We start from the raw sequence: 17,835 nt of genomic DNA on the forward strand, positions 1-17,835 counted from the left end.
AAAGACGTGTAAATATATTTAATAGATTCTATAATAAGTATGGTTTTTTTTCTGTATATATTTCTACCTATAAATGAAATTTTTTTAAAAATAAAGTGTACTGAATAAAAACCTTCTATTTTATAAAAAATATATTTTGCCAGGTAAATTAGACGTTGAGTTATAGTTAAAAGGAGAACTACGGGGTCAGTGTTTTTCCCCATAGCTCTCCTAAGGGTCACGGGAGGTTATACACCAACGTCCTCTCGTCACCCAAAGCTCAGTATAAATGTCCAAAGTCCTGTAGCACACCTTACCGGAATTCCCATAAGCAAAAGTGGGTGCTCGCAATGACCGCGGATGGCGCCGCATCAAGCAGAGTTTGTTGTAAAGATAAGTCACCAGCACTCCAGCATGACAAACACGTCGATTTTAGTGAATCTCCATTTTTTGTCAGAAGTCCTTCAAAGTAGAGTCAAGCGCTTTCGGGGGCCACACAGGGTCCCCTTCATCAGGCTTAAAGTGAACATTTTAAAGTACACACCATCACCACGGCGATGGTGTGTACTTTGATATGTTCACCCAAAGCTCAGTGTATCGCCAGCTACAGCTTGCGGTATACCGAGACCGCCGCAGCCGGGACGGATCCCGACATTACTGTCGACATCCGCCCAGCTGCGTGACTGACAGCTGGCTCTGCCTATCTAGAGGCAGAGCCAGCTGTACCCGCCCCCCTCCCCCGTCCGTTCCGCCAGTCAGCGCTGGAGGCTCGGAGAGTGATCCCTGCAGGGAGCCGTGACTGACAGTCACAGCTCTTTGCAGAGAGATGGAGAAGTGAGCGAGTGACGGTATGTGTTCGCTCACTTCCCAATCTACTGAGCTGACGTGTGACACTTTCATTGTCACACGTCGGCTCCAACTATGAGGATGAGCGATTTTCACTCGCCTCAGTTCTCCTTTAAGAAAAAAACTGACGTGTACCGACACTGCTAAATGAGATCTTCAATGGACCCTGCTCACAAAATGGTCACATAACAAGGCAGTTTGAACTCACCCTTCCTCCTCCTCCTCCGCGCTTCTTTTCTTTGGAGGTCTCCATCTCCCCAGTGAACTGAAGGAGGTTCTTTGTCTTCTCCACGTACTGAGCTCTCTGCTCCAAGAGCTTCTTCTGCTCCTCCTCTCCCTTGAGACGTTTCTCTTCCTGGAATGGTAAGAAGTCATGCGAGATGAGATACAGAGCAAGAATCATTCCATAGGACGCTAGCGGCTGGCCAGAGCTGGTCGGATTTTGCCGCACTTTGGCCAGACGTTCGCAGTGCCGAGATGATCGCACAATGAAATAAAAACATCTCCCGGTTTTTTTAAAGCACTGTACCGGCAGGCCGCGGACGATTGATCGCCTTCTACCCAAGTCATATGCAAGTGTCATATATGCTCAGAGTAAGGCCCCATTCACACGGCGCGATTTGCATTTTGCACGATATCGCGCAAATGCTTGCATTGAGCAAGATAGAATCGCGGCAAAATGCGCTCAAAAAAAGGGTCCTAACTGTAGCGACGCACGACCCGCGACAGCAGGACCCTTTGCCCCATTGCCAAGCATTGGAGAGCGATATCGCGCGGTAAATAGCCGCGATATTGCGGGAATTAACGCACGATAAAATCGCTCAGTGTGAACGGGGCCTAAACCTTTCCATACCCGGGGCTTCCACCCCAAGCATAGGCAGAGGTTACCGTCACTTGGAAGCAGAAAACTGCCGGACAAAATGGTTAGTACATCCAAAGATATATAGACAGCCAAAGACTCAAGCCAGCCCCTTATATCGTCAGTGTCAGGGGGGCCGATGGGAATATTGTACATATGCTCAGGAACTGCCCTACGATTGGCGTTATTTTGGTCTCATCTTATGAAGTTTATTTCACAGAACTTTTACATTCCCAATATTTGTAAATCCAAAGTGGTGTCTATTAGGGGTGTCTGGGGAGAGAAGTCTTAGAAATGCTCAAAAGAGCTTTCCGAGACTAGTTCCATTTTATTCCTGGTAGACGGTATTAGAATACTGGATTTACACCGCACCCTTGGATACTAATGCATGATGAAATGCTGTCCTTCCCCTCTATAGAACAACATACGAGGCCAGGGGTGGCCCTGCTAAACTTACCAAGATTGGGGGGACTGGAGCATGTTTGAACCCTTGAAAGCAACCTTTCATATACTCTACAACAGTGGTTCTCAACCTTTCTAGGGCCGGGACCCCTTGGTAACATTTGCCAGGTTGTGGTGACCCCCAAAAGGTAAAATTTAGGGATGCACCAATGCTAGTATCTGTGTGGGACTCTCTGGGTGGCTAGTGGGACTCTCTGGGTGGCCAGTGGGACTCTCTGGGTGGCCAGTGGGACTCTCTGGGTGGCCAGTGGGACTCTCTGGGTGGCCAGTGGGACTCTCTGGGTGGCCAGTGGGACTCTCTGGGTGGCCAGTGGGACTCTCTGGGTGGCCAGTGGGACTCTCTGGGTGGCCAGTGGGACTCTCTGGGTGGCCAGTGGGACTCTCTGGGCGGCCAGTGGGACTCTCTGGGTGGCCAGTGGGACTCTCTGGGTGGCCAGTGGGACTCTCTGGGTGGCCAGTGGGACTCTCTGGGTGGCCAGTGGGACTCTCTGGGTGGCCAGTGGGACTCTCTGGGAGGCCAGTGGGACTCTCTGGGAGGCCAGTGGGACTCTCTGGGAGGCCAGTGGGACACTCTGGGAGGCTAGTGGGACTCTCTGGGAGGCCAGTGGGACTCTCTGGGAGGCTAGTGGGACTCTCTGGGAGGCCAGTGGGACTCTCTGGGAGGCTAGTGGGACTCTCTGGGAGGCTAGTGGGACTCTCTGGGTGGCTAGTGGGACTCTCTGGGTGGCTAGTGGGACTCTCTGGGTGGCTAGTGGGACTCTCTGGGTGGCGTCCAGTGCGGGCTCTCTGGTGATCACTCACCTCCCCTCACTCCTGCCTGCTCCCCTCTCTCTGATCCTCTCTGGCCGCTGCTGCAGCGCCATCTAGGAGAACTGACACTATCAGGCTAGTAGGAGGCTGAGGAGCCTTTTACCTAGAGCAGCACAAGGCACGTGGGGACCCCCTCAACTGTAGGTTGCGACCCACAGTTTGAGAACCACTGCTCTACAACCTAATCATATAGACCACACACTATCCTTGCCTTCTGTTTTACTACTATACGAGTTCGGTTGAACTACCAAGGCATGCATGTAGCGGTTTTTTCCTTTATCAATGGCTACCGTGTACTGATAACACCTTCAAACTTTGCATACGGTTATGGGGTCCCTTTTAGAACGTTAAACATGCATTCTGTTTTTTTATTCTTGCTTTGTTCACTTAAGCTTATGAATCCTCTCCTCATATGTCACTGGTACACATGTTACTGTTGTGGTCAGAACAGTATATTCTCACATGCCCCCTATGTGATAGCACATTAGAGATGACAGGTTCTCTATAAAAGGTGACATTAGGGGTCTCTTAAGACTCCTAGTGTCACCTTTCCACTTCAATAGCTTTAGCTGGGGAATGACAGCTGCTTGCTGAGGCAGCTGAATGCAAGTACAGCAGCCAGCCTGCTATTGGCTATTTTAAAGTGCAATAGCCACTACAGGCTGGCTATTGCACCCGCCCAATGCCTGCTGTCAATCAGCAGAGAAGGGACCTGAAGGAGAAAGCAGGATGGTTATTGTTCCTGGCCGCTGGATAGGAGACTTGTCGCTGGCTTCCTACCACCGGCGACAAGTCTCCCATCCAGTGGAAGAGGAGGCACAGGGGGGGTGGGCAAAGTAGCTGACAGCGGTCTCTCCTCCCCGCCAGCTGCCGCTATATGTTTCCCCTCTGCCTCTGCGAATGCAGGCAGGGAGAGCAGCAGGGATCGAAGGGGACACAGATCGCAGCATGCAGCTGGCTCCCAACGAGGAGGGGAACAGGGGGAGCAGAGATGACGTGGCGGCAGAGGAGGCTGACAAAAGCCGAGGTGCCAGGCCACAATTTCTAGTTGCCATGGCGACCTGGGATTTGTCGAGCCCTGCTATACAGGATGGGTTATTGCTCTGTAGTTGGAGCCTACACAACCCGATAACTGCAAGGGATGCTTGGATTGTTTCCAATACCGGCTGATTAGGATTACAGCTAACATAGCAAAAGGTGTGTAGAAAAGCCCATAATGCTAATACCAACCAGGGAAAAATCTTAGGTATGAAAAATAAACTACTGAAACATGTAAAGGACAAATCTTTCATCCCGATTAAGAATCTGGGCTCTGCATTTACTATTGCATCATCCGGAGTCAAACATTGAAATACCCATAATGCATCATATCAGTACAAAAATGCCAGTTGGCACCCACCTGCTGTTTTAGAAGCTTTTGTTTCAGGAGTTCTCTCTCCTGTTCTTGTTTGGCCCGCAGCTCCTTCTCCTCCTCGTCTTGTTTACGGGCACGGGCCACGTGGTACTGCGCCTGGCTCAGGAGATCGGAACACTGCCTGCAATGCGGGACAACGACACACGATATGGTCAGTGGTCTATAGCCGCTTATTCTCACAGCCAATGCATAAGATTACAGGACAAAACAAGGTGGTTTAACATACCTGGCTTCCGAGGCAGCGAGAGCCAAATCGAAGCGCATCTTATCACCGACTTTGCTCAGGTAATTGAAATATCTAGAAAATAAAAATGTAACAATATTGCATCTGCACCCGAGAAGCGAAATATAAAAATATTGCAGCTGACCAGTCCTTGGATGCGGCGGCTGCCACAATTAGAAGAGGGGATTCATTGTCAGAGTGTGATTCCCATTATCTGACTTAAAGGAGAACTATGGGGTTAAGTCTTTTCCCCATAGTTCTCCTTAGGGTAACGGGAGGAAACAAACTAGCGTCCTCCCGTCACCCTAGGCTCAGTATACCGCGTGCTGTAGCTCGCGGTATACTGAGACGCCGCAGCTGAAGCGGATCCCGACAATTGTGCCGGGATCCGCCCATCTGCGTGACTGACAGCTGGCTCTGCCTATCTAAAAGGCAGAGCCAGCTTTACCCGCCCCCTCCCCCGTCCGTTCCGCCAGTCAGCGCTGGAGGATCGGAGCGGGGAGGGGGGAATCCAGCCCCTCCCCCTGTCACAGCAGAGAGCTGTGATAGGATCGAGAGGTGAGTGAACGCCGGTATGTGTTCGCTCACCTCCCGATCTACTAAGCCGACCTGTGACAGTCTCATTGTCACAGGTCGGCTAGAACTATGAGGTGAGTGAAAAGCACTTACCTCATAGTTCTCCATTAACATAAATACATTTACCAGACCAAATAAGAGAAGGCCATTGTCAGGGTTCACATACAGTTTGAAGGACAAGTATAGTGATTGATTTTGATACATTTGGACTGTATGAATGCAGTGGGGGCATTGGAGTGTAAGCTCCTGTGGAGCAGAAATAAGTCAAAGCTGTTGAGCCAAGTAGTGATGAGTCCCCATCACCTTATATCGTAAAAGCCTCATGACAATGAAGGTATATTATAGTGTACGGCATACAGGTCTCTATTGTTATTCAAGACATCCGCCTCACCTGTGTGCCAGTTCCAGCTCCTTTACAGCGTTTAATACTTCCTTCAAGTTACTCTTTTCATCCTTCAGTACGGACGTTGCTAGTCTCTGGAGCACCAGGGCCACATTGAACATAAGGACAGTGTCGTTGGGCGCCACGTGCCGAGCCTGTGGTTTAAATGGATGTGATGTAAGTACAACAAGCTGCAACATGCTGTCCACAGGATATCCTGGGAACAAATATAATTTACCGAGTCTCATAATATGTGCCTAGGAGATCATGCTGCTACTTACCTCCGGCACTGCAAGTAACCCATTACCAGTGCAGACTGCCCATTTTATAGGAAGCCAGAGACAAATCAGCATTAAAATAAACCGGTCTTAAATGTGGGCAACTCAGACTGAGCACAAAATGTAAAAAAAAAAACTACATAAGTAGAGATTATGCTCAGTAAGAATGCATATCAAAATGACCAGGAGATGCCGAGATACGGACAAATTGTTACCTTCAGTAATATCTGCTTGCACTCCTGCAGCTTGCCGCATTTGAACAGCGCTCGGGCCAAGTACAGCAGGACCTCGGTGTTCTGGTGTTTGTAGAACTTGCGCAGACAGTTTTCATACTAACAAGAGAGGACAGTGCTTGTTAATGTGACTATTGGAATGCAAATAATGCACATAAGAGTTGTTTAACTACCTTACGTCCATGGCCGTTTGTGAACGGCCTTAATGGTCTAGCAGGCGAGCGATGAGCAAGAGAGAGAAGAGAAAAAGAGGGAGGGAGAGAAAGAGAGGGAGAGAAAGAGAGGGAGAGAAAGAGAGGGAGAGAAAGAGAAAGAGAGGGAGAGAAAGAGAAAGAGAGAGAGGGAGAGAAAGAGAAAGAGAGGGGGGGAGAGAGGGAGAGAAAGAGAGGGAGAGAGAGAGAGAGAAAGAGGGGGGGAAGAGAGGGAGAGAAAGAGGGGGGGGAAGAGAGGGAGAGAAGGTGGACAGAGAAAGAGGGAGAGAAAGAGAGGGGGGGAAGAGAGGGAGAGAAAGAGAGGGAGAGAGGGGGGAAGAGAGGGGGGAAGAGAGGGAGAGAGGGGGGAAGAGAGGGGGGAAGCAGAGAGCAAGTTATTAAAACCAATTCAATTATTGGCAGAGACAATCATTTTATAGCATCTGATGCCGCACGGTCTTCCAAGACTTCACCCAACATACCATTTGCACAGAACTGATGAACTGTTTCTGCTCCACGTAGATATGTGCCAGGTTTAACCAGACATCGCTAATATCTGCCGTAGCCTCTCTGACCTGGGCAAAGACATCGCGGGCCTCACGGACATAGCCCTTGTGTGCCAAGACAGCTCCTAAATAAAAGGTGGAGAATAGATCATGGCTCAGATGTTGTGGAAGACCCACCTGGCTGCAGAGACCTACACAGTGCACAGAACCACAGAGCCCGAGACCTACCAATTCCATTTGCTGCATAGAGATTCTTGGAGTCATTCCTGAGCACTTGCTTGTATATTGCCAATGCACGATCCTGGTGGCGCTTTTCCTAAATGGGGGAAAAAAAAAAAAAACCCCACATGAAAATCCACAACATATATAACAGACGAGGAGCCTTCCTACAGTAAATTATGCACGCTGACTTTGAAATCCTTACAGTGGACCTTGCAGTAAAATTTAAGGTCTGCTTCCATTGTCTGGGCTCCCTTGCCCTCCCATTATTAGGTGTAAATGAACTTATAAAAGAAAAATGGTTAGGGCTTATGCCTCTTCCAGCCGCGGTGCCTGTGCGGGGATGATGTCACTCCTTCCTGGAAGATTCCTGAGGAATACAGAGCAGACTCATGGGATGCTCTTGCAATGGTCTGGAGTGTCTGCTTATGAGATGTTGCCTGCACTGCATTCCCCAGGATTCTTCCATGATGGACAGTGACGTCGCACAAAGCTTTGTGAATACCTTCTCTCTGTCACGGGTCGGTTGATGTAAAGTCTGCAGCCAAACGTTGCCCAGAGCCAACATGGAGTATGTGTCGTTCTGTGTGGACGGCTGCTTCAGAATCCTCTCAAACTTCTTTTGTCCCGGGCCCCATTCCTGCTTGGCCAAGTGCAGGTTCCCGATCAGAGACCAGGCATCGGGATGATCCTAAAACGCAGGAACAAGTAATACAGTCACTTCACAGATCGCAGCCTGACCACAAGATGGAGACCTGTCTAGGAATATCAGTGTACCTGATTAATCTGCAGGGCTTCTTTAAACCAATCTGAAGCTTCATAGAAGTTTCCTTTGTCTCGAGCCATTGCACCAAGACGCAAATAACCTGATGGAGATAAAGATCTTGTTTGGCTAAAGAATACACGATTTTCGATCTGATCAACTTTTACCCCCATTCTTCTCCCACCAATTATCGTTAAAAACTACAATTGGTCACTTTTTTGCCTTATTTTGTTCTGTGCTCTCTGTTGTGATGCCTAGACAGCCAGCTCCATCCCTCATGGCTTCACTATAAGACAACTGCCCCCCCGACCCCCAATGTAGGCCATCTAATGTCCATTTCCATTGAATGGTATCTGTTCCCAGCATCATCCTAGCTATTGGATTGACTTACAAAACAGACAACACCCTGGTTGCACCCATGCCAATGTCACCTGTCTAACCACCGCTATAGAGAACTGAATCATGCCGTCCCTGAGTGGCAGCCCACCTAACACAGCTGCATGCCATGAGGCTGCCATTTAGTTCCTGCCTTTGGCAGACGATGTCCCAAATTAGAGAAGTATTCCAGGGATCAAATTTAGACCAAACTTTATGGTATTTGCAATGTGTTTTGGAGAACTGGGGGGAGGGGGGTGTGGGGTAGTGGCTGCATAGTTGCATAGCCATGATGAAGTTCTGCTTTAAATGGTAAGTGCATTGTAAAACAAACCCCTTCTCCAGTGCCACAAGTTTTCATTCTCTTGGCCGCGACTATGCTTTACAGCCACTATGGGACTGTCTCTGAACATCTCTGGCCTCAAGACACAGCCCTATAGAAGTCTATGGCACTGTATCGTGCAGATATGGCTACAACAGCAAAGTCTTACACTGCTAGAGATCAATAAACTAGGGATGCACCAATACCTGTTTTTTTGGTAGCGAATACCAATACTTTGCTTTCGGTACTCGCTGATACCAAATACCAATACCGGTGCTTCCGCTGGCATGGAGCTGGCTTCCTGGGCAATCAGGAAGCCGAACGGCAAGTAATTTACCCACCGCCCCGCTGCAGTTTGGTTGGCTTGATTGTGACTGGCCAGGAAACCGGCTTCCCAACCAATCAGGAATCCGGTGGTGAATACTAACCCACCTCCCCAATTCCTGATTTGGCTGGAAAGCCGGCTTCTCGGCCAATCAGAAAGCCGGGAGGCAGGTCATTACTCGCCGCCGCTTCCTGATCGCACGGGAAGCCGGCTCCATGTTCCCCTACGGCACTGCCGGTCAGATTACAGTGCCTTTATCATTTACAGATTTTGAGCACTACAACCATTGCTTATTCCAGTTAGTTTGCCTAATGACTGCCATCTCTCCCTTCTTACTCTATGCTTTCCATGATCTCCCCTAAAGAACTCATCACTGCAACTTCCTTGGAGATACCGGCTTGGGGTTTACCCCATATTGTAAATGCCACTATCTACCTATATCTGCACAGTAGAGTAGATGTAAAGTTTTTCCCCTTTTACAACTTCAACAGCTCGCCGTCTGTCCAGGATTAGCATACGATCATAATTTGGAGTTCACATTGAGATTTACAGTACATGACACCAGCTAGGCCGCCACTCACAGTCCACGTAGTTTGGATGTTCTCTCAGAATGTTCTTATAGAGTTTCTCCGATTCGTGAAATTCGCACAGAGCCTCGAATAACCTGGCCAGGTTGTAAGTGGTGGTGACGGAGATGGCGCTGTAATAATGTTCATCGTGTTCGGCTTCTGCTTTGGCGCGGTCCAAGGAGGCCAAGAAGTATTTCTACAAAACAGTATTGCCACCAACTCTTACACTTTGATATTTAGACATGCAAGCTCCGTCCTATTCACTTTGATTGCTATGAAAGCCAAATACAAGAGATATTAAATTGTTCTTCCTCCCTGGTCACCCCACACCTCACAAACATGTCATGTGTTGCTTCTTCTCCTTAAAACTCCCTTCTATACACCATTAGGCCCCCACTAAGTTTTCAAACATAACTCAAAAAAAACTTTCCAAAAGATTTAATTGATTTACAATCTCTCTCTCCAACCTGATCACTTGTCTTTAACTGCATGCATTCACCTAGAATATTTTTGCTATACCCCTTACTTTGTGCAGCACTGTGGAAAGTGTTGTCCTCTTATAAATTAACAGTAAAAATAAATATTCAACTATGAGATAAGCAAATATTGTCCTCATACAAGAGTCATGTGTATTATTCTTGAATCTTGGTGAGCTTTGTGCATTTCTACCAGATCTGTGAGAGACTTGGAGCTTCCTGTAATAAAGACTAGTCAGTGCTGCTCTTTCTCCTTGTACAAGGTGACTGATCTCGTCTCCGCCCCCTCCTGTAATAAAGACCGCTCACTGCTGCTCTCTTCTTGTGCAGGGTGACTGGTCTTGTCTCCGCCCCCCTCCTGTCATAAAGACCGCTCACTGCTGCTCTCTCTCCCTGAACAGGGTGGCTGGTCTCGTCTCCGCCCCCCTCCTGTAATAAAGACCGCGGTCACTGCTGCCCTTTCTCCTTGTGCAGCGTAACTGGTCTGGTCTCCAGCCCCTCTTGTTTTCTGCAGGCAGCCTGTAGTGGGTGGTGCCTGCTGGGTCCTCGCTTATAGCTCTGCTCTCTGCACAGGCTATGTACAGCCCAGTGATGATGTACATGCTACTTTTACAAGGCAATAAGCATGTTTGCAAAGGCAGTTGGCACACACAGTGGAATTATATCCTTTGTGGCCATTGACGAAAATATTTAAAATTTAGCTTTAAAGGACAATAGGATCTCTTTTCCCTGCACACTAACAGAGCCTCACCAATAATGGATTATTTCATGTACTGTAATTTTTAACTTGTGAATATATCTATTTGTAGACCGCATACTAATACTTTTCCTGCTATTAAGAACGTCATGAATGTAACAAATGATTATACACAATGTGTAAGGCTTTACCTGTGATCATCATCAGTGTCAAATTGTTACAAAACTCAATAAAAAAAAAAAAAATGTAAAAAGGATGATACCTTAGCTTCACCCAGGTTCCCTAGGCGGAAATGAAGAGCGCCCACGTTATTAAGAATCTCCGGCGGCACGTCGGCCTGCACCTTCTCCTGCAGAATCCGCGTGGCTGTACCGTACGCAGACAAGGCATTCTATAAAGAAAACAAAAACGGTTAGTTCCACAAAACTACACACTAGAGGAGCAATAAAAACAAAGAAAGCCATCTTCACCTGTATGTCCGTTTGTTCCAAAATCTGTGCAAGCTCAATCCAAGCCTCCACATCGTCAGGGTACTGCTCCGTGACCTTCTTCAGGTGGCTCTGTCACCGCATGGGAGATGGCATTATTAATACAGAGGTCACATGATCATACAAATTCTGCTTACAGCGCATGCAGAGCACAGACAAACCTTTGCCGTGTCGCGTTTCTCTTGATCATCAGAGCCGGCGTACAAGGAGCCCAAAATCTTCATGGTCTCGTAGTTATTGGGATAGGCCTTCAGGACTTTTTCAAAGCACTGTGCTGCGTTCTCCTTATCACCTCTGTAAATATACATCTGGCCCAAGCCGAAGAACGGCAGCACAAAAGAGGCTGCTGCAAACTGCGTGGCCTGATAGTAGTACTGAAATGCCTGGTCGTAGTCCTCCTGGATACGAGAGACAACACAAGTGTGATTATTACAGGCATTTAAACAGCGCTAATAACTTATACAGCACTTTACATACTGTACCATTCATATCAGTCCCTGCCATATAGGAGCTTACAGGGGTAGTCACACTTCAGCCCTCCAGCTGCGGTGAAACTACAAAATCCCATCATGCATATGTCTCTGGGAGTCATACCTGTGGCTGTCAGTCTTGTCTTATGGGAACAGCTGGAGGCCCCAGATTTGGCTATCCCTGATCTAAAACTGGTCATACACTGTAATATTTGCTGCTTTCAACTCGTGGGCGGAAAGATATTACAGATTCCTCCATCAATGCTTAAAAAGGAGAACTATGAGGTTAAGTCTTTTCCCCATAGTTCTCCTTAGGGTAACGGGAGCACACAAACTAGCGTCCTCCCGTCACCCTAGGCTCAGTATACCGCAATCTGCTGCTCGCGGTATACTGAGACGCCGCAGCTGAAGCGGATCCCGACAATTATGCCGGGATCTGCCAGCTGCGTGACTGACAGGCTCTGCCTATCTAGAGGCAGAGCCAGCTGTAGCCGCCTCCTCCCCACGTCCGATCCACCAGTCAGCGCTGGCGGATCGGAGCGGGGGGAATCCAGCCCCTCCCCTGTCACGGCAGAGAGCCGTGACAGGATCGCAAGGTGAGCGAACGCCAGTATGTGTTCGCTCACCTCCCGATCTACTGAGCCGACCTGTGGACAGTCTCATTGTCACAGGTTGGATAGAACTATGAGGTGAGTGAAAAGCACTCCCCTCATAGTTCTCCTTTAAGAGCTTGTTCGTGGAACCTCCCGCTGCATGCAATGCATTCTGACGGCAGCCACCAGCTCATTGGCTGCTACACTGGCACTGTTCGCTACAAGATTTTCCGATCGGCTCCTTCAATCAGCTGATCAAGGGATGCTATCCAAAAGGGTGCCGACAGGGGTTGTTTACCCTAAATTAGTTCACTGGTGAGCATCAGAACTCTGACCACACCATCTTACCTGTACATGGAATGACCTGGCCAACTGGTAGCAGCTCTCAGCTTGCATAGCTTCAACTTCCGTGTTGTGAAATGCGTGGAGGGCCAAGTGCTGCACTTTGCTGTAATCCTACAGGAGAAAACCCAATTAGTAACGTGGCAAAGCAACTCATTTTCATTATCCATATTTTAATTACAGCTCAATGTGAAGCAATCGACGAGGAAAGGAAGGTGGGGTGGGGGGGCGGCGATATGCCGTGTTAGAAATCGCACATATAGTGGGGTTTTCTCAAATTTCCCTGCAAAAGTGGAAATACGCTTTAAGGCAGTTCGTAAAATCGGGCATAGTGACATAATTTACTCGGCAAGAACAATAACCTCAAAGTGTCTCACCTTTTTGAAGAAGAAATGGTTGGCCAGGTGATTGAGCACCATAGGGTTACTCGGGTCGATGGTGTACGCTTTTGATAGTAGTTGAACACCGTTTTTAATAGAATCGGCCTGCGGGAAAACACAATATAAATAAACTGCAAATTTTGGTTCACTAAAGAAAACAAAAAGCATACAAAAAAGAACAAAAAAAAGTATGTACTAGGTGATATTCATCCTGCCTGGTTATGTGCTCCTATCTAGAATATAAATGCCACATATAAGGCTTCTGTATACAACAATAAGACCATATGGCCACTTACCTCCTTGTTGTTCAGCTCAAGGACGGCTAAGCCCACAAGGGCTCCGACACATTTCGGGTTAAGCTCCAGAGCACGACCAAAGGCCAGACGAGCCTTGTCAAGCTTATTCAGTTTTACAAAACAGTGGCCCATGCCCAAGCGAACGCCAGCTGCAGGAGCACAAAACATTCATATCAGACAATACAATGCACACAGAAAGCTTTGTACATTTCGGATGTTCAACACTTGACAAACTACAAACCACCAACAGGAGACAGGGGACCCCAACATCTCACAGGAACACCATGCACAGGCACAAAGTCACATAAAAAAGGTGACATCATCATATGGCTACCAAATAAAGCAGCTTGCACAGTGACCCCAAAAAGGTCACCAATGTTCCCGTTTGAAGTATTGGCCACTGGGGCGTCACCCGCAACATTGTTCACCCAGAACACATTGGGGGGGAATCTATAGAAACTGGAGCAGCAGCCCATGGAAACCAATCAGCTTCTCTCTTCAGTTTGATCAGTTAAGATTTGAAAATGAAAGAGAGAAGCTGATTGGTTGCCATGCACAGCTGCTCCAGATTTTGATAAACTCCCCTCATTGTATATAAAATGGCAGAGTGCCCCCCATTAGTGGGCAATGAAGGGAGGAAGAATGCTACAAGCCATCAGCAGCAGGTAATATATAGTACTCCACTCACCTGGACACCCGGGGTTGGTGCGTAGGGCTTTCTTATAGTAGGCAAGGGCCCCTCGGTAGTCCTTCTTGTTGAATGAGATACAAGCTTTTCCTGCAAAGAAACATTGCTTATGAAGAACAGGATTCCAGAGCACACCACGGTGTACAAATAAAACAGTCACCCTAATCACCTACCGAGCAAGGCTGGGATGTTGTTAGGAGACTGGTTAAGCACAAAGTGAAACTGGGCATCAGCCTGGTCCATCTTGTCTCCCTCTAGGAGACAGAAGCAGGCTCTTCCCAGCAAGTGGTTCTGGGTAAAACAAAAATCACAATCATCAGTAGTGATAATACAAGTTATTAATGTGGAGAACAGAGCATACCGCTACCCAGTGTTAACTTAGCAACTACCCTTCACAAGTGCCCAATAGAACAAGTTGCTTCTCCATTTGGATAAACGGGCATGCTATAACCCCCTCCCCACTATGTGGGCCCACAGCTACACCTCGATACAGTTATTGTGTCCAAGGGGGTTCTATTCTACCTTCCTTTTGCCCAAAATTTTGGGAGTTAAAATTTAATGTGTCACTTTGCCCAATGAGGCTTCCCTTGTGACAATATTCAGGCCTAGCCATCGGCCAATCTGCCCAGAGAACTGCATCATGGAGGAAAGGGGGGCAAATCACATACCTATCCATACACAGAAATACAGGGGCCAATGGAGCGGCGACAGAGCGCGAGAAGTGGGTGGGGGTTCCCTATCAAGAGCATGAATATGCAATGTAACCGGTTCTGTTTACAGCTACTTTACACCAGCCTGTGTTTCCCGGCCCGATTTTGGCCGGTACGCACTGAGGCTGGTGGGAACTAGCCCTCAAAGTTGAATTTGATGCAAGAGTCTTTTTCCTAGGTAGATATGCAGCCCTCCATGTGTATGAACCTTTCTAACTCCTTATAAAAAGGACAGTTGACAACATATCCCAATATCTGCAAGAGAAGCAGAATTGCTTCCCTTGCAGATATTGGGATATGTTACCATTTGCTTGAACTGTAGAACCTAAGCCAAGAACCCCTAAACCCCCCCCCCCCCCCATGTGGATAAATCAACCTGCAAAACTGTGAAGCTGTCGGAACCAAGAATCACTCACCTGGTCGTACATGATGATCTTGTCGGCCATCGTGTACAGCAGCGTGGCCTGTGTGATCAGCTCCTTCTTGCCGTCTTTGTTCTTCTCCTTGCGAGCCTGTTGGACATAGTAGGCCGCCAAAGTGTCCAGACAAGTCATCTGGTCTTTCTCGTGGTCCCTGTAGTCCAAGTTGCCATCTATGCGAGCCGCTTCCAGCAGCTTCACAAAATCCTCCGTCTTTCCTTGCTTGAAATACTCCAACTGGAGAGAGAAAGAGAAACAGTATTACACAACGTGGCCCATTGCAGGTGGGGACATTAGAGTGTAAGCTCCTTACTGGTGCGGCCTCAAACCACAACCTCAGCGCTGATGGCGGCCACCAGAGATCCTAAAGGGCATCTTCCTCTATTGTTCTGGTACAGAGGCCGATGTGAGGAGCGCACTTGAGGAGAGCAAACAGCAGAGCAGTGTGATAAAATACTGACCGCCAAGGCAATCCATATGTGCAGCTGAGTGTGCTCCTGTTTCAGGATACTGATAACTTCATCTCCTTCTGGAAGCTGATCGAAATCAAGCTCGATGACCTGTGAGAGAGATACAAAGAGGGGTGAGTGTAGGTCCAGGTCACTGGAGGTCAGAAAGGTTCAGGTCTGCTGTGCATGGTCTGAGCAGGTTCACGTCGGAGCTTTGAGTTTTGGGGTGCTAAGTTTATGAAGATCTGAGATCAGACGAAAAGGTAAGTTACTGGGCGGGTACTGGGGTCAGGTAGGCATTTGAAATCAGAGATTAGGAACTGTAGATATGGGAAAGAAAAGCGGGGGGAGCATCACTGGCCAAGCAGTACATGGGTTCTGGGGGGTCAGACATCAGTCATAATTAGGTATCGGGGGGGGCGGGGGGGGGTAAAGGGGTCAATGATCTGATAGTAATGGAGTTACAGATCAGGAAATGGATATAGGGGATCAGAGATGTCAGGCTGGAAGAACACTGCAGGTCAGAGTTCACACAGTGGGTAGATATCTGCGTTTAGAGATCAGGAAAAGAGTAGGTGTTAAGGGTCAGGTACTGGGGTCATTTCTCAGACAGGGGGATGGGCACTGGGTGCAGATACTGGTGAGGTATTGGAGGGTCACAAGTCGGACAAGGGTTGGGTAATTTGGGTAATAGGTCATTGGAAGTCCCTAGTCAGGCAGTGAGCAGGAAGTGGGGTTGAAAGGTCACAGACTGGGTAGATATTTGAGGGTTGAGATCAGGCAGCAAGCAGATATTGGGGGCCAGAGTAGAGGGAGACGTTCGGGGAGGGGGGGTGTCAGAGGTTGCGCAGCAGGGAGACAAACTGGGGAGGTGTCAGAGGTCGCCCAAAAAGGAGGTCAGGCAGTGGGGAGATATTGGGGGTCTGGCAGAGGGTGGATATGGGGGGGTCACTGGTTATGGCACAGGAAGGGGGTCAGGCCGTGGATGGGTTTCAGGCGCTCACCTCGTCCGTATCCCGCAGAGGGATTTCGATAGAGCCGCGGGACATCCTGCAGCCGATGGGAGCTCCGAGCAGCCCGCAAACACTTTCAGCAGACACCAGAAGCGAGCTTCTCCGAAAACGGGAAGTGACGTCAGGGGGGCTACGGGGAAACTCGCGAATCCCGGTGTACGGCACACAGAGGTGGACACGCCTCTTCCTGGATATGAACGTGTGACGTGCTTTGCGTGTGTTTAAAATGTCGCCGCTCGTGCTGTGAACGGACATCTTTTAGGTTGAGCAGGCCATTGAGTTGTATCGTTGTATACAAAGCAAGTTATTCACTGGGCACTTGTATGTAAAATGAGCATATAACACCACTATATTCTCATTAGAACCCAATTAGTAAAAATAAATTAGCCCACTCATTGAGGCGCCACGACCAGCAAAATCCCCCTTTGGGTCGGAAAAATAAATAGAACAATCCTCATTTCTGCCTGCCCAGTAATGGAGTCTGGTTGGTTGCTAATGGCAAAACAATGGCTCCATTTGTAGGCCCTATGCCTGCCTGGTCAGTGATATGAGGCTGGTTGCTAATGTCAACACTACAGCTTGGCATTTTCCGGTCCCCTTCACAGTGGTATATTGCCTTGTTCGGGAGATTTCATTTCACTTCCTGTACTGTGTAGATCAAACAGGAAGTGAGAGGATAGCTTTTCAATGTGAAGAAAATCCCCTCTTTAACAGTTGTCATGGGTACATTGGCGTCACAAGGGGGGAGCAACCCGCACCGCGTGACACCATTGGAGGGGGTAACACCAAAATGATTTTGGTGTCACCCCCTCACAAAAGTCGGGCACTTGGTCATGGTCCAAGTGCCCAACAGCTGTACGAGAGAGAAGGGGACCCGGCGGCATACCTTATCCCGCCAGATGAACATCCCCTCCTTTATCTGCTGGCGTCCATCACCAAGATGGCCACCAGCAGTTAAGTGTGCATGATGTCATTACGCACATGTGATGATATCCCGGTGGGTGACGTCTCAGGGATCTCAAGTCTCCCTGATGTTCAGGGAGTCTCCTTCTTTTGGACAGCAGCTCCCTGATGTCCGCGAGAGAGGCATTTTCTCCCTGAAAGCTTCACTCTGAGTAAACCTTTCCGGTAAGATATCAGGGGGTAAAGTTTCAGAGTGAGGCTTGCCTCCTGGAGGAAGGTCATGTGATCTCTAGAGTAGCCTCAGAACGAGGCTTGCCTCCTGGAGGAAGGTTATGTGATCTCTAGAGAAGGAAGAAGCTACTTGCTGCAGGGTTGAGAGAGTGCTGTTAACCTTTTGTGGATAACCTTTGGTTGTCTAGTTATAGAGAACATTTATTTCATTTGCTGCCCATAGCAACTAGTCAACTGTGTATCGGGGACTTTACTCCTCAGCGTTTTTTTAAAAAGGTCTCGGGCTGTCTAATAAATTGTGACCTTTACACTGACAGATACTTGAACATCAATTCACAAATCTGATGT

At 48.4% G+C, this 17,835-nt stretch overlaps 1 protein-coding gene across 1 annotated transcript in view; it reads right to left on the minus strand.

The window, feature by feature from the left end:
- Positions 1 to 16,468, minus strand: part of CTR9 (CTR9 homolog, Paf1/RNA polymerase II complex component) — a 26,848-nt gene extending 10,380 nt beyond the window's left edge. Inside the window, exons 1-21 of the mRNA XM_018555412.1 lie at positions 16,345 to 16,468; positions 15,353 to 15,451; positions 14,889 to 15,128; positions 13,936 to 14,053; positions 13,763 to 13,852; positions 13,075 to 13,223; positions 12,776 to 12,883; positions 12,405 to 12,512; positions 11,155 to 11,391; positions 10,976 to 11,065; positions 10,768 to 10,896; positions 9,345 to 9,528; positions 7,756 to 7,844; positions 7,484 to 7,669; positions 6,988 to 7,075; positions 6,736 to 6,884; positions 6,045 to 6,161; positions 5,561 to 5,706; positions 4,597 to 4,668; positions 4,356 to 4,491; positions 1,034 to 1,180 (exon numbers count right to left, since the gene is read on the minus strand). Coding sequence (XP_018410914.1) covers positions 1,034 to 1,180; positions 4,356 to 4,491; positions 4,597 to 4,668; positions 5,561 to 5,706; positions 6,045 to 6,161; positions 6,736 to 6,884; positions 6,988 to 7,075; positions 7,484 to 7,669; positions 7,756 to 7,844; positions 9,345 to 9,528; positions 10,768 to 10,896; positions 10,976 to 11,065; positions 11,155 to 11,391; positions 12,405 to 12,512; positions 12,776 to 12,883; positions 13,075 to 13,223; positions 13,763 to 13,852; positions 13,936 to 14,053; positions 14,889 to 15,128; positions 15,353 to 15,451; positions 16,345 to 16,389 — 2,727 coding nt within the window. The 5' untranslated portion in view covers positions 16,390 to 16,468. The remainder of the gene's footprint in view (positions 1 to 1,033; positions 1,181 to 4,355; positions 4,492 to 4,596; positions 4,669 to 5,560; positions 5,707 to 6,044; positions 6,162 to 6,735; positions 6,885 to 6,987; positions 7,076 to 7,483; positions 7,670 to 7,755; positions 7,845 to 9,344; positions 9,529 to 10,767; positions 10,897 to 10,975; positions 11,066 to 11,154; positions 11,392 to 12,404; positions 12,513 to 12,775; positions 12,884 to 13,074; positions 13,224 to 13,762; positions 13,853 to 13,935; positions 14,054 to 14,888; positions 15,129 to 15,352; positions 15,452 to 16,344) is intronic.
- Between the last annotated feature and the right edge of the window lie 1,367 nt (positions 16,469 to 17,835).

This window comes from Nanorana parkeri, unplaced genomic scaffold (genome assembly GCF_000935625.1).
Source record: "Nanorana parkeri isolate BGI_ZX_2015 unplaced genomic scaffold, ASM93562v1 scaffold10, whole genome shotgun sequence".
Lineage (NCBI taxonomy): Eukaryota > Metazoa > Chordata > Amphibia > Anura > Dicroglossidae > Nanorana > Nanorana parkeri.